General features: G+C 42.2%; 1 protein-coding gene across 2 annotated transcripts; it reads left to right on the top strand.

Annotated features, from left to right (window-relative positions):
* Positions 1 to 1,513: 1,513 nt before the first annotated feature.
* LOC120835594 (zinc finger protein 385A) lies at positions 1,514 to 23,032 on the top strand. Of its 2 annotated transcripts, none has more exons than XM_040204648.2 (8): positions 1,514 to 1,999; positions 11,366 to 11,511; positions 13,736 to 13,846; positions 18,610 to 18,784; positions 19,126 to 19,425; positions 20,462 to 20,649; positions 20,744 to 20,830; positions 21,256 to 23,032. In XM_040204648.2, the coding sequence occupies exons 1-8, from the start codon at positions 1,990 to 1,992 to the stop codon at positions 21,475 to 21,477; spliced, it is 1,239 nt and encodes a 412-aa protein (XP_040060582.1). In that variant the 5' UTR covers positions 1,514 to 1,989; the 3' UTR covers positions 21,478 to 23,032. The 2 variants fall into 2 exon arrangements, with proteins under 2 accessions (XP_040060582.1, XP_077948247.1); XM_078092121.1 differs by lacking the exon at positions 1,514 to 1,999 and adding an exon at positions 10,682 to 10,808.
* The last annotated feature ends 608 nt before the right edge of the window (positions 23,033 to 23,640 follow it).

The raw sequence follows: 23,640 nt of genomic DNA, 5'->3' as shown, positions 1-23,640 counted from the left end.
ACACACACACACACACACACACACACACACACACACACACACACAGTGCTATTGACTATACAGTTCTGTGCACTTGTGTTCTCTGTGTACTTAAAACCCTGATACACACTCATTGTACTACTTTTTTATGCAAAAAAGAACATTTATTTTTTAGTTCCAAGAAGAGGGTAATCCACCTCTTCTTTATATACTCTAGATACTCTAGTTATACTCTATTCTAGTTAAACGGTTTCACTAGATAGCATGCTGCAGCATTTGAATACATTAAGTCCTAGAGCCCATATAATAATTCTGATCGTCTCTTTCTAAGCAGCAGACATCAGAAGGCGACGTCCGTCACCATTGTTTGGCATTCTGTGGCCCACGTTACTGCAAACTGGCCCTTTGAGGGCTCTGTAACTCCTCACATCTTTTAACCCAAACTCTTTCCTTTCTCTGTGAAGTGTTTTATTTAATGAACACTTTTCAGAGGATCAGTAAAGAAACACACATGCAGAACGTTGTCACCCGAGTCCAGTGGTCCAATTACAGTTTCCCATGGTGACATCCATTAAAGTCATGCTGTGTCTGCCCCCTGACCCCAGACAGCCACATTAGCACCTGGCCCATTGGCCACAACAATACACCTACCTGCATTATTCAGGCAACTCAACTAATGAGGGAACCGTATCCCTGTCTCACACGCACACACACTCTATCCTAGGTTAACCCATGCTTAAATACACACACAGGCTGGAAGACAACATTATCTGATTCACTGTAAGCTTGTATTTACTAAAACTTCTGCAGAAGTAAATCACCTAATGTTCCAAAGTTGGAGGTCATGCTGCCTGATCTTGCGCGGAAACAGTTGATACAGCCTTGAATATAAATCAGTTTTGTAAGTAGTAACTAAGTGAGCTTAGTTTTTCAGCTCATTGAGCGCCGCCTGCCTGTCAAACAGCTGTCTGCTTGCTCCTTTATCCTCCTGCTCCATCACATCTTCAACATTTCCTCCTTTTAAACTTCCATCCTCCGTCAGGCCGTGTTAACCTCAATCTCTTCTTCCCTCCCTCCAACGCTTCATCAAGACACTCAAGCTGTCAGTCTCTATCGCTCTTCTGTTTCTGCTTTTCCTTGCACTGCTCAAGTGGTGAAAAGCCAACTACAGTGTGAACTCAAAATGCAACACCCAACCCTCAAACATGCATGTAGAAATGGAGACCAGACATTCAGCCTGGGGGTTGGGGTGGTGGGGTATGTTGAGAGGGCAGACGGGTTTCAGATGCCGTCGGTGTGAGGCACGGCGCAGAGTGAGACCAGGAGAGGAGGGGGGGGCGTCAATTGTAAACAGCAGAAAAAAAGGGGTGACAGAGGGAGAGAGACAGCAGGACCGACAGCAGCATTGTCACTCCTTCTCATTCAAACACCACAAGAAAATGCTCTGCACCGACCGCTCTCATTGGCTAAGCCTTTGGCCAATAGCGGCTCGGGAATACAAGGTGCCTTTAGGTTATGGCCAACCCCAAAATATGAGAGAGAGCTAGACGAGAGAGAGGGAGAGAGAGAGAGAGAGAGAGGCTGTGGTGCAGAGGTTCATTCAGTGAGGAAGGGCTCCATCTCAGCTGTATTTTGTGGTGTTCTTCATGCTGCAGGGAATATGAAACTGTGAATATATTACAGGCTTCCTTGCGGTAAATTGAGTGCGTGTTGTGTTGCAGTTGGGGCTGCTGTTGTGCTCCTCCTCTGGAAACAGCTGGCTGAGCAACAGACGCGTGCTGAGATCTGAAGGAGAAGCAGCTCGTGTGGACGAGGGGAACGGAAGGCACACGGCGTAGGGATGCAAAGTGAAGGTTGTGCTCCTGGGATGTGTTTTTTTGTCCCACTCTGATTTTTTGCGAGCGAGAGAGCTGGATGCTTCAGGTTTGAGTCCGTAGCTGATCGAGGGAGGGAAGAGTCAAGCAAGAATATAACGTGTGAAAGAAGAAGTTGACGGTGGACATCTACAGGATGATCTTGGGTAAGACTGAATCAGCAATTCTTTCTCTCTTTACTATTATTAATCCGATTTGTTGTTTCTTCCCTGTTACTTTCCTCTTCTGCCAAGGTGATCACTCATCTCTGTCACACACTTTTGTATGAGTGCGCTGCTGTCGCCGGCTTAGATGCGTCTTAGATGATGCATTTGCTTCATCACATATTAATGATTAAGAAAAACAGACCGATGAAGGGATTGCCTTCCTGTTGACCTCATGAAGTGTCGCTCCTATTCATGTGTGTTATCATGAATACTGCAATATTATTATTATTATTAACTATTGCAATATACGCATATGCACATGAGCGTCTCTAGAGTTCCTGCCCTATCTGCACATAGACAAAAAAGCATTAAAAAGAAATGCAAAAGAGATAGAAAAGTTTAAAAGGCTGTTTCCCTATGGCGGACCGTCCTTATAAATTACTTTTATAGGTTTAAAAACATAAACAAAACTTTTTAGTTAAAATATATAAAATGATGATACTGCAATTTAAGTACTCAAGCATTATCTTAACTCAAACATGATGACATTTATCACCTCAAAAATGAACGTGTGTTCGGTCTTATTGAATGAATGTCAAAGGGGCATTATTGCAGAAATAACCAAATAACATGCACATTCTCTGCTGGATTGTATAAAAAATCTCTAAAACGTACATGCTTTAGGTTACGAAAACCATTAACATTTTCAGTTGCAACATTTTGCAAGTTTATGAATATCAATTCTGTCTTCTGGTCTTGTATTTGATTATTAATATTATAACCTCGTTCAAGGAACATCCTTGCTAACTACATATTTGACTACTATTTAGTTTGCTTGTTCTCACCCCTGCTTGACTCTTCCTGTGATCCGAGTGTGAGTCTGAGCTTGTGGTAATCCCTCCCCAGAGCTGAAGCTTTAACTCTGCATGCACACTGACACAAGATCACATCAGCATTGGACGATAGGGTTTTATACACTGTATACGATTTCTTTCACTGAAATAGAGAAGCGAGTCCACAAACCAAAATAGTGTCCATGAAAGGCAAAAACAGAGAGAGTGTTGACAGGAAAAGATTGAGTAAGAAACAAGGAGAACAAATTTTCTCTCAGTCTGTCCATCACCAGAAAAATCTAAATACTTTAATGAAAAGACAAATTCAAACATGTCGACACAATCAGCAGTGGTGTATGAAAGAAATGTCCTTAAACAGGCTCACCTCCCTCAGTGCAGAACAGTGTGGAAAGCAGTCCAGTGACTTAACGATTCCAATGATGAATATTTCAGACATAGAGGTTTGAGGTCTTTATTTATTTAAAAATGGGCCAAAGCTTCTTTTAGTCTGACGCAAAGACCTCACTCAGCACTATGAAAAAACCTCCACGGCTTGCATCACTGTTCACTCAACCGGTATGAGGCAATCCATACACGCAGAATCTCCCCACTCATCAATGTCCTCCAAAGGAATCACAGGTGCATGTTGTCTTTGATAAACAACATGACCTTTGAATCAAGGCAATTCAGCGAGGGATGAAAAGAATTGACATTTGAAAAAGAGAAATGCACCCGTCACTCGGTATGTTTGACAAACTGAGACATATTTCATACGTCAGTGAGAATGGAAGGTAAAATAAATATAGAATCTGTACTTTATACAGCCTGTCTTTGATATATGGAGCATTTTTTCATGTATTTGTTTTTTTCATAACAACCTGCTTATTTACGTCCAATTAAAAAAGACCATGTGACTATTATCTGTTCAATATACAAAGACGATTGACTGAACCACTGGGTCGATGGACCGGTAAACAAAGCACATCAGTCATGAAGGTCAATCTTCATCTGACCTTACGCTGGGATCAGACTACATGATGTCAGCCTAATATTGGGGAGCATCTGGGAGACCTCATGATAGCACACACAAAAAATAGTGACAGAGATGTTTTTACCTTCTCCTACTAGGTTTTTCTATAGTGCCCTAAGACCCATGAGAGAGTAATGTTCCCCCCTGCACAGAACTTTAAATATGTTGGATAATATTGATGCTATCAGGAAGTCCTCGGCACTCCTTTTGAATCACCTACAGTGTGAAGTTGTGAAACACTGATTTGCAGTTGGTCAGGTCATGTGCAAGCTACGAGATGGAGTGTACTGTTACTGTGGGTCAGACCAAGGCAGCGCCAAAGTTATCACAATTCCTCCTGAGGGGGCCAAGATGGTGTAAAACCAAGTCAGCCAAACGTTTCTCCAGGAAACATTTTGTTGATATTTCTGTCCTCGGGGTTGATTCTCTTTCTAATCTGGATATCTGTGAATGAATTTCGGCCGTGTTGAATTGTGGTCCAGTATAGCTGTTGAGATATTTCACTTAAAAACAAAAAAATGCAACCCAGTTATCATGCCATATAAAAAGTGAGGGGATAACCAAAGTCGTTCCCTGGGGACTAAGAAAATCCAAGTTGATATATTTTATTGGTGGACCCTTGAGGTTTGTCCCTAGTAGCACTAAACATTATGAGTATTCTGATCCTATTATTAACAACAACGTTAACAGCCATCAAGAGACTAAAATCCTCCGTCCTGCTTGTCAGATCACAAAAAAGCCCATTTTTGTTGTTTTGGAAGTGAATAGCTAAAACATCTCTTTTACATAGTTTGGAGGACTACCGGACCATAATTATACAATTAGAAGGCCTGGAAACATGCTGCAAAAACGCTTGTGTAATTTATGGTTCCAAGGCGGGCTCACAGGCTGGGCATAACGGCTCTTTGTCGTTCCGTAGGTTTGCAGACCGCAACTGCATAGGCCACCAGGCTTACTCATACGCCGCATAACCGCATAAGACCAAGCTACAGCTTAAAACCACTCTTTTCCTTCAGACGCCAATCAGCTCCCAAAATGAAGCCTGTAATTTCAGTTTCTGCAGAAAAAAACAATATGCTAAATGTAGATCGACTGCACAGAATCTCTTTTTGTTCTATTTTCATTTCTCTCCTGTCTATTGAAAATTGCGTTTGTGCTCTCTATTGTTTACAATTATAAGGACGTGCACCTGGATTCTGTACCTCTGATGCCATTGTTCTGTAGGTGTGTTCTCCCTTTTGCACATTTTGCCTTTGTGTGTCTGCTTGTGTACTTTACATGTTCAGGTTTCTGTAGGTCTGTATCTGATGGTGTGTTCTGCCAGCTCCCAGCAGGTGTGTAAATGGTTTGAAACACAGAATAATGACGGTCACGTTGACATGGTGGATCATTTAATGGTTTTTAATTTGCTCTGCATGACCTCATGTGTTGGCGCTCTCCTTTTGCCTCAAACTGTGCTGAATCATGATGGGAGCCGGGTTTATGACACAAAGCTCTCTGTTAACATTCACCCAACTACCCACAACTCAAAGGAACAGGTGTATCATGTCAATTTAACTATATTCCATAAATATACTGTAGTATTAAATCTTTAATATCTACCGTCCTTTTTTGCAGCTTGAAGGGAAATTTGTGTTGAGCTTCATATTCTTGGCGATGTGACTATTGATTATGATGATTAGTCAGTGTGGATTGAGACAAGGTGAGCTGTCTTTCGACAGCTTCGGAAAACAAGACATACAGCAACACTAGTCCTTGAGGATAAGTTAAGTCAGGGTCAGGGGCTAAATTTAGACATGGCATGATTACATATAAAGCTCATGGAAAGAAGCAAGTGGGCCCCAAATGCAGAGGTGTCAAGTAACGAAGTACAAATACTTCGTTACTGTACTTAAGTAGAAATTTTGGGTATCTATACTTTACTGGAGTATTTATTTTTCAGACGACTTTTTACTTCTACTCCTTACATTTTCACGCAAATATCTGTACTTTCTACTTCTTACATTTTAAAAACAGCCTTGTTACTTTCGGCTTTGTCGTAGTTCAAAAACACAAACACAAAAAACTAGATAAGTGGCGCTATGCGGACAGTGAATTTGATTGTGTTTGGAAGTATAAACATTTAGCATCCAGACACCCGATGGTGTGGTTTTCTCAGCGATGCGCCTGCAGATCGGAGCGACACCGGGTGGGAAAAGTGGTCTTTGGAAAGTTGGTATTTAGCGACATGGACTCCTCCTCTTCCTCCTCCTCTTCCTCACGCAGATTCCATGTAACGTTAAATGATTATCTTCATGACCGTGGGTTTGTCCTAAATTTTTTATTGAGAGTCTGGCACAACACAGTGACTTGCAAGCAGCGTATTAAATAAAGTGATGTGTGTCTTAATGCGGCTTTGCAAACGAACACAAAGGGATTCTGTATTTGCTCATGAAGCCTGAAAATACTGGTTATTTGGCCAATGTTTTGATAACCGACCGCTGACTGATTCAGTCTACCGAATCAATGTGAACCAACGTGTGTGTGTGACTCGTGTCACTGGAAAATGGGTTGTGGTTTTATCTGTTTAAGTCAGATACACGTGTTGTTTTGTTGTGTCTCTGAATGTCGCCATGTTTCCACCATCCCAACGGCAGGTCACGTGATCTGCAGGCACCTTCTGATCACATTGTAACGGACTGACGTGTTGTGTGAGCGAGGTTACGCATGAACTGAGGCGTATCTGCATGGGTTGAAAAATGTTTAACTAGTCCTCTGGATCAAACAAAATAATATGTAAATGTGTCCATGCTCTCCAGAACGACACAAAGAAGCCTTTTCTGATCTGATGCCCTTAATAACTTTGTTTAAGTTAGGATAACTTTGTCGCTGTGGTTGAAATAGCAACACTTTCCCCTTGGTTAGAGAAAGATACTCATCATGTTTAAGGAAACGAGAGGACCCCATATGGGGCCCAAACAAGCCAGAACCAGGTCAGAACCAGTACCATAATATTGATATATTTAACATATAAACTGATTCTTACACATTATAGTACTTACAGGGCCCCTCTTTACCCTCACAAACATACATTGTACAAATAGAGTAGTTCCACAGTTATTACAGTTTTTATCATGGGTGGGCCATTTTTGGAGCAGAGGCCAAAATAAACGGAGACTAGAAAGGAAAAGTATCTGAATCCATCCATCTTTACCTCCTCCATTTGTGGACTGATGGCTATTTGATCGTGTTATATGTCTTGTAAGTTACCAGCAATTAGTTAGGTGTATTATTATTGCTATCTTTATTATAATATATACATATGTTTGAGTTTATAGTTTATTTGAGAAAGGGAGACTGGGATTTTACGTTAAAATGAACCATTCATAACCCTTCTTCCTACCATAATGCCTCAGTATTTTGTATATGTTACAATCAAGACATGACATGTAGACAACGACAATGTAGAGCAACAAAATAACCCAAAATTGTTCATGCATATGTAACATTTTGCACGTGACAGCCAAGGGTTAAGCCTTAAAAGCCTTAAAAGCATTGCAACGAATGGACTGCTTCCACTCTTTTGACAATGTACAAAAACAGTACAGTTTGAACTGTGTACAACTGAGTACAACTGTTTTCTTTAGTTGACAGATGGCAATTTGTCTGTGCAATAACCTGGAGGTTAACATGGCTCTTTACCTCCTCTGGTCACCTTGGACTCACCTCAAAACATGCGGCTCCCTCCCCCTCCTGCGTGCTTCCCTTCCCCTTCCAACTCATCTACCGCCTCGTCCTGACCGCTTTTCCTCGCTCAATCGATTTGATCCTCTGAGCACCACTGCCATCATTTCCTTCCAAACTTCTCTTTGTGCATTATCTCCATTTTCATTTTCCTGACCTTTTTGTAAGGTACAATATTCTTCTGCTGAGGAAAGACAAAGATGAACAGATTTTTCAGAAAGAAATGAGCTGTTAATAAAGTCCCTGCTGCAATGCACTGCCATCATTACATATTACATCTAATTCTTTGGTGAAAATTGGCATAAAATCAGAGTGTGGAGCCAACTGATGTCGAGAGCAAGGAATAAAAACAGACATTTCTAGTAAAAGAGGACTTCTGAGATTTCTCTAGGAGATGGCATTTAAGCCTGGCCGCCGGGGCGCAGAGCATCTATCATTAAAACAAAGTGCAAACTGAAATCAACTGTGTTCTCTTCCCCCAGAAGCCCTCTCTCCTCTTCCCTGTGTTCTCTCCTCACTGTCCACATCTCACACAGACACATTAATCAGCGGTAAACCTATAAGGTCCTTTTACAGCATTGTTCATTCAAACTACAAACATTGGAGTGTGCGTGTGTGTGTGTGTGTGTGTGTGTGTGTGTGTGTGTGTGTGTGTGTGTGTGTGTGTGTGTGTGTGTGTGTGTGTGTGTGTGTGTGCGTGTGTGTGAGTGTATTGTCGCCTGTCCCCGGCTTTTGTTGAAATAGCTGCCTTTGACTTGAGGGTAAGCTGAGCTGCAGTAAATTGGATTTCATGCTCAGTCCTTCACGCCAGCAGTATGCGACACAAAGACAGAGCTGTCTTCCCTCCTGCAATCATGACAAAGTTAGCATTCTATTTCTTTAAAGGTTACAACCTTCACAGCTGCATTACATTTACGCCACAAATGAGAGAGCTGATATTTTGCAGAGTTACTTTTTATCTGGCCCCCTGATACCAAAATGCCACAAATCAACAAATAGGATCCTGAATCATTTGAACAGATGACGGCCGTTGACATACTGATGTCATCTGCTGCCAAATGTTAATTAACCTTTTTTTTCACATTGCCTTGTGCACAAAATGCAACACAGTGAATCCAGTGTTTTTTGGTTTAATAAACCCGCTGCCACAGTTTTCTCTGCTATAACGATAATGATTTTTTGCTGGCTAATCCGCCAGATGAAGCTCATTTCAGAGTCTCGTGTGCACAGCAGCCCATTTAGATGCAGATGTGAGGCGGTTGGCATTGTGTGCCAAGCCGCCGGTCTTAGTGGAGTGTGGAGCTGGAACTAAAGGTGGCTGCATTTCTCTTGTTTTTTGGTTGGACCCTGCAATGCTTCTGCCTCCTGTCAGACATTATTCTGTTAGACAGCATGTCACCCAGTCTGCCGTCCCATCATGGAGCACAAACATGGAGGCACGTGGGGAATACAGAGCGGCTTGAGCGACGTGACTGACATTGGCCTTACCTCTGTGATCATTAAACCGAAATTGGCTAAATGAATTGCCAATTTGAGAGGCCTTAGTCACAGCATATTGGCGTGTGCATGCCTGTGCGTGCAATCTCCTGTGCCGATAAGATTCTTTCCCTGGTCGTTGTTTTTCCCTCTCTGCATCTCTTCATTTCTGTCGAAACACCTCTCTCTCACAATCCACACCACGATTCAATAAGCTATTACACAGGCATTGATCTTTTTCTCGCCTAAACATTTGCATTAGAAGAAAAAAAGTCCGTAGGATTAGGGGCTGGGTGAGACCGTGCCGTCAGTTCATTTCAGTGAAGAGAGGGAGCAGTAGACGGACAGGCCTGGATTTATAGAGTTTGGCATCACTTTAACACTATAACGCTCCTCAGAATGTGTCCAATCAATGCACAGCCTCCCGGCCGCTGTAGAGGAGTTGTGACGTACACTTACAGGAGGGTAGGTCAAGGGTTTGCTGCTGCTACACTCACACAGCATCAAGCTGCTGTACGGCTGTGCAGAAAATTCCCCCCCGAAAACAGAGTGAGTGCCAATGTTAAATAGCTCCAATTAATTGATCCATGTATTATAAGCCAAAGCTTGATATTTTGTATTCTTTTGTCTTGTAGCTCTAAATGTGTCCAAAAAACCCGTCATTGAGCCGTAAAGATACATGACATGTATCTTAAAACCATGTCTACACCGTCCAAGAAAGGAATCCAATGCAGTAATGACGGCAGTTGTTTGAAAGGCCACTCAAGGCCTCCTAACGCTGGTCCATCCCCACAAACCCCAATTTGAAAATGTCAAAGTTAACAGCAGAATGCATGTCGACATGTTGGTGTGATTGTTCACTCAGCATTATGAGTACAGCATGTGAGCTGTAGACCTCATGGCATGTCTGAAGAATATCATGACCTCCGCTTTTAAACCTTGTTTACCGTCTACCATTTGAACTCCTTAATTCCCCAGCAGCATATGCAAAAGTAGCCACACACATATGAGAAGAGCCACAGATTGAGCTTCAGCTGCCACAGACTCCCAAGGAGGAGTTTGAGGAGGAGTGCCGGAAGGAGAGACTTTCCCCTCCATCTATTTCTGATTTTGAGGGCAGATTCTTTACGTCTCCCCTGCTGTCAAAGGAGCCTCCTCCGCTGTTACCAAAATAGCCTTTTCTTCCCTTGTATTGAAAAGTGACCAGTTTTTCTTTTTCAAATGTAACAGAATTGGTAAGCAGTCATCACAAAGCGTTGGCAGTGGACGATGACGATTGCATATAATATATATCTCAAAAAGAAAAGATTATACACGTTCTCTGAAGCAGCCTGCTGTTTTCTTTATGCTACATACAACAACCACAGGAAAGCGGAATGAAGACAGCGAAACAGAAAGAGGAGGAGGAGGAACTTAACAGCAAGAAGAGCTGGTGCTGAAGTGAGGAGAAGCCCAGATGTGGGATACAGAGGCAGGGAGACGGAATAAGGGACCATGAAATGGGGATAGAAAACTGTGCTTGGCGAGACAGAGACAGAGGGAGAAATGGAGAAAAGGCGTATATCTGCAGCACCCCAGCTGCGAGGCTTAAGGAGCTTAGCCCCCCCTGCCCATCACATAAGACTCCTCAAGTGCAGGCATTCACCACTGCTGAGCTACGGCTGGGAGAAAAGTGAGGCGGAGAGGAGTGTGTGGATGGTGGGGCTCAACATGGGAAAATTATGCAAAGGTTCAGATTGAGAAAACAGTGAGTGTTTCATTTTAATGCGCTTATATTATGAGCTGCTTTTACAGCCGGCACTTGTTCCAGTATATATACATTTAAACAATAAAAAGTTTTTGCTAAGGGTGAACTTTGTCTTTGGCATTTGGTGTTTCCTTTATCGACAGCCCACAATACAGGTGCATATATAATATCTATAGACCCCTCCCCTTTATACTTTGTGCCTTCATTAACGAAAATAGCTTTCTAGGAGGGAGGGAGGGTCTGAATCTAAGGCTACAGCCCGAAACCTTTAGACAATAGTCTTTTAGTGAACTGTATATATATATACATACACAATAAACAAACATATATATATAACATGTTATTTTGTGACCTTTAAGAATTTTCAAGAATCAAAATAATTATCATTAATTGTGTGTTATCATCCTGAAACTAACAGAACTTGTGCGATGAATTCCATTTGTGATACAAATCACTATCATCTCTGAGGTAGAACGCTGGATCAGATGTATCAATTACAGGGACTTGTGCTTTTTTCATTGTAATCTCTTCATTCCCCATCTTTGCTTGTACCACAGGAAGTGTAAACCGACCGGGGCCGGTCCCTGCCTTCCTCAGGAGCCCCTCTATCATCCCGACCCCGCTAGACATGAAGCCCTTCCTCCAGTTCCCCCTGGAGTCGCCTCACCGGGCCGGCATGGGCCTCTTCCACAACTTTAATACAGTGAGTGCAGACAGGCCCACCTGCGCCAACACACACCAGCACAAATGGCATCTGGGATCTGTTATCGACTTGCAATTGTGGTTTTGGAGAGTTGTCTTGAGGACAAGTGATAAAGCGTTGAGGATTTATTCTGCTTAATCCAAAATCATAAGGTGACAGCTGTTTACTTTTTATTTGGCTGAGTGAGTTTCAGCATGATTGAGAAAATGCCGATGCAAGTGTTTTATTGCATTAACATGAGTTACAGCTAATCAATCGCATAACAGGCGCAGCGCTGGATCCTCCGCAGTCAGCATTTTCTGTGGGTCCTTCTCATTTCGATATTGGGTTTCATGTGAAGGTCAGCGTGGCGACAAACAGGGAAGCACATGCACCACACATACAGACACAGTATCATTATGCTCATCTTTATGCACTCAGGCATAATTACCCTCGCACAGGTTCATCATTTATCCTGCTTCAGCAAGGACCTCTGAGTATGTCCACTAACGCCAAAGCACCTCAATCCAAATCACTCTCTGTCAGTGCAGTAAAATGTAGACACGTCCGAGATGCTGCTGTCATCCAGTGATATTCATTCACTCATATTACTCCAAGTAGATCAAATATTTATGAATGACGCTGTAAATAAGCCTAGATATTAAAATGACACAGTGTACTTTGCTGGTGCCACGAAAGCTGCACTGTTTGAGGAAGGAAAGAGTGAAAGAGCCGACCAACAGGTTAATGAGGTTATTACAGAGATCGTGATGAGAACAGGTGGTAAAAGAATGGCAGCAAAAGACACACAATGAGGCAGACAGAGAGATATCAACATGGAGGACACCTACCAATAAAAGGTGTGTACTATGATGGAGGGGGTTTTGTTTTAACCAAGCTTTCTGGCAACATGACACTGATAATAATTCACTTTGATGAGATGAAATTAGCTCTCCTCTCATACAGTTGTCCTTGTCCCGGACTAGTTTATTTTCTATTTTTATAAGGTGTGGATAAAAATCAGCTAAAAATCACATTTCACTGATCAATTTCTTTGGATACGCCTCACTTGGTAAATCAATAGCAAGCCTATGTGCAACACAGATTCTTGCTAGAAGAAATAAATGCTAAATGCAAGCTTATTGAGCCATAACATTATACTAGCAATGCGTAGTTAGGAGGCCATGCAATTACGGTTGCACAAATTCTATACAACTCTTGGCATGAAACCCTGCATTCACAGGCAAGCCGATAACCAGCTGGGTACAATGGGAACCTCGTACACTGACAAAATCCTGGTTTCGTTGTGAATCGCTCATGTCTCCATACAAAAAACAAAAAAAATAGATGAAGAAGTTTGAAACAAGTTTGAAGTTTTAAACCTAAAAATGTTCCAACAAAGCGTACAGGGTTAAGTTTCCAGACCAATCCCACCATTTCCCCTGGTGCCTGCAGCTTGAGAGTGTAAACAGTCTCTCATTTGGCAGCAGCCGCTCACAGTCTGAGCAGGAGATGAGAGGCAGAGCAAAACCACAGTGTGCTTTTGGCTACTTAATGAGGGCAACACCCAGCGCTGTGGTCGTTGAACCCTGCCAATGGGCCAAAGAGCTCACACGAGCCCATTCTAGCCGACTAAAATGAGGCGGTTAAGATTTCATGATAGGGCGGACATCTGTGCTTGATCTGCTTGTTTGTCACAAGCATGTTTTTTATTTTTGAGAAAACGTTACAGGCAGATATTTAAATGTTTGTGTGTGTGCGTATATGCTATTATATCTATATCCATAGTTATTTTTTAGCATATTTTTATGCACCGATTTTTCTAATTTGATAGCTTTTTTTCAATAAGCTTTGCAGTAAAATGTGTTATGAAAAGAAAAACGTTGAAGCACACACAAATTCTTTTTTCTTTTAAATTGGGACTCTGTAATTAGGCCTTTTTAAACCCGTCATGAATTAAAGCGTTTGAACGGCTCCCAAGAACTCCAGCTGCCGCTGTGAAAACACACACCCCCTGTCCACATCAATTACCGCTCCCTCTTCATTTTACTCTTCTGCTCTCTTTTTTATCTCCCAGCTCTCTCCACCTTCAGCTCCCCCACCTGTCATTCACCCGCACCTTTCCTTTCACACCTTTCTCTCTCATCCACAATCCCTGGACTGCTGTTAAGGAGAACACCGAAAATACTGCCCCGAGGTTCTCCTGCTGAACCTTTGATGTGACCTCTGGGTTGTCTGTCCGCAGATGGACCCTGTCCAGAAAGCTGTGATGACGCACACCTTTGGGCCGCCTATGGTGAAGACAAAGCGACCAATCATCTCTTGTAACGTCTGTCAAATACGCTTCAACTCAGAGGTATGAGACCTTAAACACTTCAGATGAAGGATCCGCTTTTATGGCAGCTGGCACAGCGGGCTTGTCAAGCTTTGGATTCCTAAAACATGCCAAAGCAATGTGCATGGGGCAGCAGCACGAGTGATGTTTGGTGTTAGAAGACCTTGTCTCTCTCCCAGCCTTTACATAACCAAAAGCAGATGCACAAAAAGTGTAAGAAATGAATTCAAGTGTGAATATCGGTCAAATGTTTGCTGCAGTGTTAGCATATACAGCTAATTAATATAGTACTTGCAGTACACAAAAAGCGCATCATGAATGAAGTACTTGGTCAATAATTGACTATGCACCAGCTGAGAGAATCTTCCTAGTTTATCCTAGTTTATCCTCGCACACATAAATGGGATAAAATAACATAATTTACAGCTAGATTTTCCAAATATTATTGGAATTAATGGATAAACTTCTAATATTCAAGGAATAGCCACATGTTTTGGTGATTTCAGCTCTCAAAAACAACAGTTTCAGGCTGGTAATGCGCATAAGAGAAAAAAGTGTAGTAGTGTAGAAACCGTACGGGGGGGGGGGGACCTTAGCAAACAGTCAAGAGTCGTACACCTGCACTCTGGACAAATTAAATCATGACCTAAAAAGCCAGCTGGCTGGAGCCAAAGTCAGTTGCTGATTGACTTTACAGCTGGAGCAGGTGAGAACTTCGCAGTTTCTCAGCTCCAATTTCGGCCTGTCAAGGAAGATGGGTGGGGGGGAGGAGGCAGAAAAAATCCCGGCCAGCTTAATTCATTTTTTTACTCTCCAGCAGCTTTTTGGATGTACTTCTGCATTTCAACGATCAAAAGCTTATGGGTCTGTTGTGTCATAAAATCAGCTGGAAGGACAGCAAGCCAGTTTCTTTCAAGATATTTTGTCTGTCTACACTGTGTGCACTGTATCAGGCTGTAAAAGTATATTACAGGGGAATATAATGGGGAGTATAACGACATAATAATCCAACAGTTAACGCACGCTTGTCCTCAAAACTACCTTAAAGCTGATTTTCTGCATTTCACTCTTTAGAGACGGCACTACACCGACATGAGGCCGAGGGACCGAAATAAAAGAGTTATGAAGTTATGAAACTCTAGATGAATGACTTGAGTGTCCCCATTAAAAAGGCAGTAGTGTTAACTGAAGTTGAAAAGCAAATAGCTCGTAATGTGGACATCCAAAACCCCGCTACTGGATGTCATGACTGATGTGCTCAGCGATAGAAAAATCAGTGTAACCTCTTAAATTATACAACAGGAAAACAGTCCACAACAATTTTGACACTCAATTTGTCATACAGTACAGCTAATTACCTAAGTTTGACTATTCATCAACAATAAACAAGTTTTTACAAAGGACAAATCTTGATATTTCTGACCTACACTAGTAGAGAGAGTAGAAATAAAACACATGCCCGACATGCAAGCCTGGCTAAAAATATAAATCCATTCCTGTGATGAAGCGCTAAATACCTCTACTCTAAATGCAACAGCGGACACAGGCAAGGAGTGAAACTTGTTTAACTCTATGAGGGGCTGCTTAATTATATCTCCCCTGCTCAGACGTGTTCCCACGTGGTCTACATGAGCATTGGAACACACAACACGAGTGGGAGCTGCTTACAGCATGTCCACATTTCCCTTTGGGTAAATTGGAGCGTGCATGTGCAGGCATGAGCGTGCTGGTGTCACGTCTGTGAGATGCAGTGGGATGTCTCGTACTGAGCCACCTGTTTGTTGTGCCTGCTGTTTTAGCCGTGAGCCTCGCTGTGCATCTGCTCTGCTGCGGCTTTACAGCACTTCACACAGTAACCTGAGAGACTGGGAGCGTAAAGCACGGTGGACATTCTTTAATAATGAAGGAATACTCTGCTTGCAGTATAGTACTTGGCTTACTTGCACTGGCTGGGCTGCGCTGCAGCAGTTTAAAGGCAGGCAAACACTCATTATGTTACATCAGGTCTTCTTCAGGTCATTCGAAACCCAGAGTACATTAATAATACCAACATTCATCTTTTGTGTTGATGGGCGAGGGAGGCAGAGGATAAATGGGAGTTCTCGAGTTCTTAGACAAAGTGAAAAAGGGATGATTGATTCATAGCGAACCATTCAGAGCAAGGTTCTTCTCACTGCTGCGATAGCCGCCGCACATGTGGCAATCATAACAACGCAATTCATTTCTGGCCACAGAGGACAGATTAGCCTGCAAGTGTTTAGCTCAGCAGTGCTGCAAGGCTGACGTCACACCATGCTGCATTAGCCATCGTCACCACTGCAGTACCATGCTGGACACCTCTCTTTCTCTCTTTCTCTCTTTCTATTTCTCTTCTCGTTCATCTCAGGCCCAAACCAAAACTTGTCCCAGTCACGTATCCGTCTGCTCACCATTTTCCATGTTTTGTGTTCCATGTTTATATTTTTCTACTCCCCCCTCTGTTGAGGATACAGTATCATCTGTCCCAGCTCCTCCTATCCACATCTCCAGCTTCCTCCCATCTCCTCTTCCTGTTGCTGCTGCCAGTATCCCATACAGTAGATTTCCTAGACTCAGTATCACTCCTTTTTGTGCCTGTTTTGCTTCAGAGATAGAAAACACATGCTGCTTAGAGAGAAAAAGGATTTCGGGGGCATTCATTTGCTCTCATTTTCTCTTGCTCTTAAATCTCCTTCCCAGTCATTCTTCATTCATCTTAATTCCCAGTTCCCATAGGCTCTATCGCAGCTTCTGTCAGTCCATTATTTGCCTATGCCTACTATGCCCAACATCATTTATATTTTATCATTTTTCACTCTCTTCAAGATCTGATGCGTTAATCTCTTTTACCTCCAATTGTTTCTGCTGCGTCCCGCCCCCTCTCCATCTCCTGGGTTGTCAAGCATTTTATGCATGAACTGACGGAACACCATCATTGATTTCTTAAGATCTGACACCAAAGGTCACAAGAAGAGTGACTATATTTAATCTCAAGCAGAAATAAATCAACTGGGAGTTGCAGTCGGGGAGAGAGAAATAAGAATAGGCCAAGGGAAAAAGGAGCATTAAATATGTGAGCTCTCTGCTGACATTTGTTTGTGGAGTCGTAGGGCTTCATCTCCTTGTCTAATTGCAGGGCTTTGGGTTGCAGCAGTCAGAGGAGTTGGGTTACACAGGCAGAGCTATATCTGCCTTTCTGTCATCGGCAATCAGGGTGAGGGCTATATAGGTAACTAGCATTGGCAGTTAATACTTCAGGCTTACAGAGACATAGTGGACACCAGTGTCCCTTTGCCTTAGTGAAGCATTCCACAGTCTCACACATGTAGGCCCCTCACCAGTCACGTGCCTCACGCAGGTCCTTCATTCTTGTTATTGACTTGGTGAAACCTATATCTAATTCTAGCAGGCCTATCCACATTCAGTCACACAGACAATATTGTATTACTGAATTAGTGAGGAGCTGACAGGAACTTCACCTCCTTCTTCTCTTCAATTTCATCCGAGCACATATCTGGAAATGAACGGTAACTCCAATTTTCAAGCGCAGTATCACTTAGTTGGTGCTACATTGGATGTTTCTGCACCTCATAATATAGGTCTAATACCAATGTTAACGGACAATGATGGAATTACAGAGAGTAAATATAATAATTATTATATTGTTGTTGTTTTAAAAAATGGCAATAATAAAAGCATAAAAAATAGGGCTTAATTTTATTTAAATTGTATTGATCATGAATTAAACACATACCTTGTCAACCATTACCTGAACTCTAATAAACTGAAACTTAAGGCCTGCAAATGTACTGGAGATTGACTAAAAGGTCCACTCTCTTTTTCCTTTTTCCTGACTCTAAACTGATCCTCTTGAGTGCAATCATTCAAGGACAAGCAGTCAAACACACACTTATGTTCTTGATTTGCTCCATTTTCTTCCCGTGGCAGCTGACTGTCACCTGACACTGTTACCCACTGCCATCCGGTCCATTTTAGATAATCCCACCCTCAATAATCAGCCTGATCTCCAAAACCTGTTTGTAAAAATGTATACGAAAATCTTGAACATACAAATTTGTAGTGATACATACGAATACATAAATACGGACTGCAACTGATGACGTCACCCTATTCATAGTGAATGGGGACCTGCACCCCGTAAACACACTTTGTGAAGTCTAACGATGTAAAATAAACGTGTTATGATTGCATTTTTAACGAGAATTCAATGTTAAATTGTAAGAATAGAATACTAACCCTAACCCCCTCAAAAAATCCAACATGGCGGAGAGACGTTCACTCAAGAATCCAACATGGTCCGCCATGTTGTTCACTCAAGGGTCTTGGTTAACCACCGCAGTTCGTATGTATTGTTACGAATTTGTATGTTCAAGATTTTCGTGTACATTTTTACGAACAGGTTTTGGAGAACAGGTTTTGGAGAATAATCACCTTCAGCTCAGCGGGCTAGTTCAGTGATTACACAAGTAGTGAAAGAAGATGAGAATATTCTGAGGGCTAATCATTCCTTACAGCCTCATCAGCGCATCAGACCTGCAGACCAGCGGCTCAACAGAACTTTTGTGGCTGTACTGCTAACCAGAAAAATAAATCTGACACATTATTGCATTATTGCACATAATCATGGGTTCACATGGCAGTATGCTCCCTGCCAACATGGTGATCAAAGTGAAATCTTCTTTTAAAAACGGACATCCAATCCAAGAGTTCACGTAAACCTCCGAAATGTCTTGGTATTTTGCCAGAGCCAGGCTGAGGCCCACTACAAGGGGAACCGCCACGCTCGGAGGGTGAAGGGGATCGAGACATCCAAAACAGCTCGTCTCCACGAGGGTGACAAGCAGCACCCTCCCCCTGCTGCTTCGCCTTCCCCATCAGGCCCCTCGCCATCCAGCCCTCAGACTGATCCTAATAAGCAGGGTGAGCATCACCTGTGATGTGAAACATCTGTCACAAAATACATCAGTATGTGCGACACATCTGTTGTGTAAAGTGATTGGATGGAAACTGATCAAAGTGCAGTGTTTGTGTGCAGGTTTCTCTTGAGAAATGGGATGGTAATTTAACTTAATACAATCACCAGAAAAAATAAGATGGATTTTCAAACAACCAGCTACATTTCTGTGATCCATACAGATTCAAAGAAGTCATTTCGTGGTGCTAAATCAACTTAAACTATAATCCCCTGGGTTGAAGAGTTCATTATTTGGCTGCCTTTCCACAAATTATTCACTAACTTGAAAACTTTGTGCTGTTTACAGATGACCCCCAATCCTGCGCTAACTCTAACAAGTCACCTTTGACCCCCACACTGAGCTCAGACGCAGAATGTCCCTTCTTCACTTCTGTCAGCACACCTTTGCCATCCTCTCCCTCTGCAACCGGGGCCCTCAGCACCCACCCTGCAGATCCGGCAGCGGCTGGTCTTCCTGAGACCCCGTCCCCAGCACCCAGCCCTTCTTCTGGAGAATCAGAGGAAGAGAAATCAAAGAAGCTTCTCTACTGTTCCCTGTGCAAAGTGGCTGTGAACTCCCGCTCACAACTGGAGGCACATAACAAAGGTGGGTTAACCCAAACATGGCTTTATGGGAGTGCACATATTTATAGGTCCATCTCACCTATTAGCTAGTATTAGCTCCCTTGAAGAGAAATAAACCCTCAGAAACAACAGCATTATGTAGTGTGCACTCTGAAAACTCCCCAAGCATGACCTTTTAAACATGACGTATGTCATTTTTTAAAGTTGGTGCCACTGTGGAAGGATTGCTGTTTTTATATTGCTATAATGAAACAGAAGTTGGAGCCACAACAACTGATTTCGCCGAATTCATGATAACAATATTCAATTCAATTCATTTTATTTTGTATATCCCAAAATCGCAAATTACAAGTGTGGCTCAGAGGGCTTTACAGTCTGTAGACATGCAAAACCCTTTTCCCCTTGGAAAAACCCTTCCAAGGGGAAAAAAGGGAAGAAACTGTAGGGAGAACGTCAGAGGAGGGATCCCTCTCCGGGATGGATGGACTACAATGGGTCGTGTGTACAGAATGAACAATGTAAAAAATGTACAATACATTAAATTCCTATAACAGAAATATTATGGCAAATCTATCAGTCAAATTAATCTTCAACTTTAATTATTTTATGTTCTATGATTTTTTTAGGGTGTAGGGATTTGGAGAGAAAATCTGTAATCATAATTATACGTGCCTGGTTAGATTATAAAGTTTGGGCCGTAGTGACGTGCAGAAAGTTTTTCATTTAATAAACTCTTGAAAGTGTCCTTTCCAGCAAAAAAGCATCTGATATCACAGCTTACTACATTTTAAGAAGGTGCATTGGTGCCACTTAGTGGAAGGATTGGCAAGTTAAGATGCTGCATATTGTCAATAAGTGATCTCAGTTTATAGTACTGACACTTAATATTGTCGCACGTAGTAAATGCAAATACAGGAATACAAGACGCGTTTATTTTGCTTAACGTATTTGCTTAACCTGTAGGTTCAAAACGAATTGTACATCTTCGAAAGGGCAGTTGAAAACCATCTGGCTTTAATTGGCAACATAGATTATACCCTTCTTATCATTGTTTCCAGGTACCAAACACAAAACCATTCTGGAGGCTCGTAGTGGACTGGGACCCATCAAAGCGTACCCACGTCTCGGTCCCAAACTCAGCCCGGAGCAGGGGGGGGAGCTGTCTTCCGACCCCAACGCTCAGGAACGCACCTTCCATTGTGAGATCTGCAACGTCAGAGTCAACTCGGAGCTGCAGCTCAAACAGGTGAGAGAACCAACTTATCTTACGACTCTGAGTGAACCTAGTATTCCAGCAATCTCAGTTTCCAATAACACTGCCATCCCGTTTCGTGCTTCAGCACATATCTAGCCGGAGGCATCGAGATGGAGTCGCCGGGAAACCAAATCCTCTTCTGAGTCGGCACAAGAAGCGCACAGATTTTATGGTAGAAACTCTCCCTTTTTTCTATAATCCACAGTTCTCCACTTTATTCCAACTGTACGCCAAAACCTGCAGGCACAAAAACCGTGTCTTCCCACAGGCCGTCTCACTTATGAACAATTAACCAGTCACACTCCATCTTCTTGTTCGCTGCTGTTGTGTTTGTTGTGTAGGTTAGGATTGTATATTTATATTTATGTTGTATAGTTGCTAAATGTTTGTACCTTCACTGGTTTCACTTGTTTTCTGTTTTTGTGTATTTGTGTAAAGAACTTTATTTACAGTATGTGGAGAGCAAAGGCTTTAAATTCCATGTATGCGTGAGCATACCTGGCCAATAAATCTGATACTGATAAAAAAAATGATCCTTCAGGTTCACTTTTGCATGCATTATTAAACCTACTTCAATATTTTTCCTTCATCTCAAAGGAACTTCCCAAAAATTTGGGGGCTGGACTTTTACCAAATCCCTTGGCCGTCGCCGCAGCAATGGCCGCCGCGGCATCCTCCAATCACCTGGCACTACGTTCTCCTTGCCCGACCTCCCATCACCACCACCACCTCCTACAGGGAACACCTCTCAGCCTGCTGAGACCCGCCCCCGGTCCCATTCGCACCACGCACGGGCCAATCCTCTTCACTCCTTATTGACGATGAGGGAACGAGGACGAATCAGGAAGAAGCACACTGTGAAGTGGAGGCCTGCAACCATGTGCCATCAAGAGCCGAATCAGCTGTTGTGGCTCCATCTGCTGTTTCATTATAGCGTAATAAAAAGATATGACTCTTCATGGCGCATATTGTGGTTGCAGACCACTACTGCTACGTTAACAGGGAGAAGCAGAGATAACGAATCTCAGACATTTCAAAGACACTTTGTTTGCATCCTTCACAGTTTCCAACTGGCTCACTCACTCCAACCCTACCTCTCTTATGTTTTAAGTGTTCCCCTCTGCAAGGATTTATTTTACATCCAAACCCTCAATGTAATCAAAAACACACCCGCTGGGTTAGATGTAGCAGTTGCCTCTGATGTTAGCTGATACCATAATGTAGCTGTCACTGTACGGTGGATTATACCACTGTAATGTTTTGTTTTTGAGGCCTTTGAAGAGAAAAGGTACCAGCAATTTCCGCAGCATTTTAACACAGGTCAACATTTTTCTGTACTATGTGTACATTTTCACAGTTGGCCTTTTGTTGAAAGAATGAAACAGGAAGTTAAAGAGGAACAACAAAAGGGAATGAACTACATCCAAGTCTTAAAACCGCTTTAGGTATGTGTCAACCAACAACAGTCAACAAAAGGTTATAGTAACTGGTGCATTATGCAAGTATCAGCGTTTACTTGGTTTGTGTGAAATACAGTAATGGGAGAGAAAATAAGAATAGAATGAGAGAACCCAAGGTGTCTTTTAGTGAAGGTCAAGATAAAACTGTGTCCAATTAAACAGTTCCCCTGATGATTGGCCAGATTCTCCCTGAATGGCCACTGATAATACTGTGCGTTAAATCCCACAAAGCACACAGGTGTGTAGTGAAAGGTCTCCATCTAAATGGGTCATCTATTATTTTTTCTATAGTTTTGATCTGCACCTCATTGCACAACACAGAAAGGTCTCAGTGTCTGAATGAAATAATTTCCATACAGTGAGCAAAGCGGTAAAAATATTTACAGATGACTTAGCAGGTCTTTGCATTATCTGCACACATCATTTTACAGACATCACAATCCCATACGAGTACTGTGCCGGACATTGAGATGTTAGACACCAGCAATATGTCACAGAAGGAAGAGGACCACATATACACAGATGTAAGCAAAAAAAACCAAACACAAAATGGTAGTAATCTAGGCTTGTGGTGAGAAAAAAATATTTAGTTTGTCTGCTCTGCCTTGTGTACTCCGAACCTACGTCACCCCAAACTTTCCCCGTAAAAACTGTCATAATGGCTAGTGAAACATTAGGGGGCGCTTTAGGAAAGGAAAACTAGCAATACTTTGAGCACTCCTGCTGACTTTTCTTGTTAACTGCAATAAAAACAAAATGTCTACAAATGTATTAATTGTTATGTAGGAGAAGTGTATTGAAACATTACTGTAAATTTATTTAAAAAGTGAGAAAATGTCCATGTTGGGGCTTCCTAATTGTTAACTTAAAACTAAATCATATATAACATCATTAAACTGAGTTCATGCTTTCAACTTTGACTGGTGTTTATTTTCCTAGTAGTTTGGTAACGTAAGTAATGTGCTTCCTCTTTTGACATTTGACCCTACACGTATTGTAACAAGTGAGTCAAAAACATCAAACCCCTCTGCAATTCATTGTGGTTTTTACTCATCGGTGTATTGTGCAAAAAAAAGGCATAAAGTGAAATACAAGGCAACTAAACAAAATAAAAGATGACACATGCAAAAGAACTTTAAAAGACATTGGCCATAAATTAGTGATTTTTCATTCAATTAACACCTGAAATACCATTTTCATCAATAAAGCGTCTTATATCCTGCCCAATTATACCGCTCGTTCATTATAAATGTCATATATAAATATTACATCAAATATTTATCATAGATTTGGTGAGACTCTGGTGGGTGGATCCAATCAACGGTCAGTCGACGGTTAGTTTGTCTTTTCAGTTTTTAGCTCTGTGGCGATCACCAAAAAAGACTAAAAAACCAAAATAATCGGTTACGGGCAATGCGAGCTGTCGCAACCGGACAATTAAGGTGGACGTCATGAGCGATGAATGCGATGGAGCAATGCTGTTTACATGCACTTAGGGGGGCTATTTTTCTCCAGGCTAGTG

This window comes from Gasterosteus aculeatus, chromosome 17 (genome assembly GCF_964276395.1).
Source record: "Gasterosteus aculeatus chromosome 17, fGasAcu3.hap1.1, whole genome shotgun sequence".
Lineage (NCBI taxonomy): Eukaryota > Metazoa > Chordata > Actinopteri > Perciformes > Gasterosteidae > Gasterosteus > Gasterosteus aculeatus.
The sequence above is the reverse complement of the archived record's forward strand: the minus strand, read 5'-3'. Positions and strand labels throughout refer to the sequence as shown.

What these genes read in the sequence shown, in the direction of transcription:
- LOC120835594 (XM_040204648.2), top strand. An exon ending in TCTTCCACAACTTTAATACA is followed by an intron (nt 11,512 to 13,735) that starts GTGAGTGCAGAC and finishes GTCTGTCCGCAG; the next exon opens with ATGGACCCTGTCCAGAAAGC. An exon ending in AAATACGCTTCAACTCAGAG is followed by an intron (nt 13,847 to 18,609) that starts GTATGAGACCTT and finishes GTATTTTGCCAG; the next exon opens with AGCCAGGCTGAGGCCCACTA.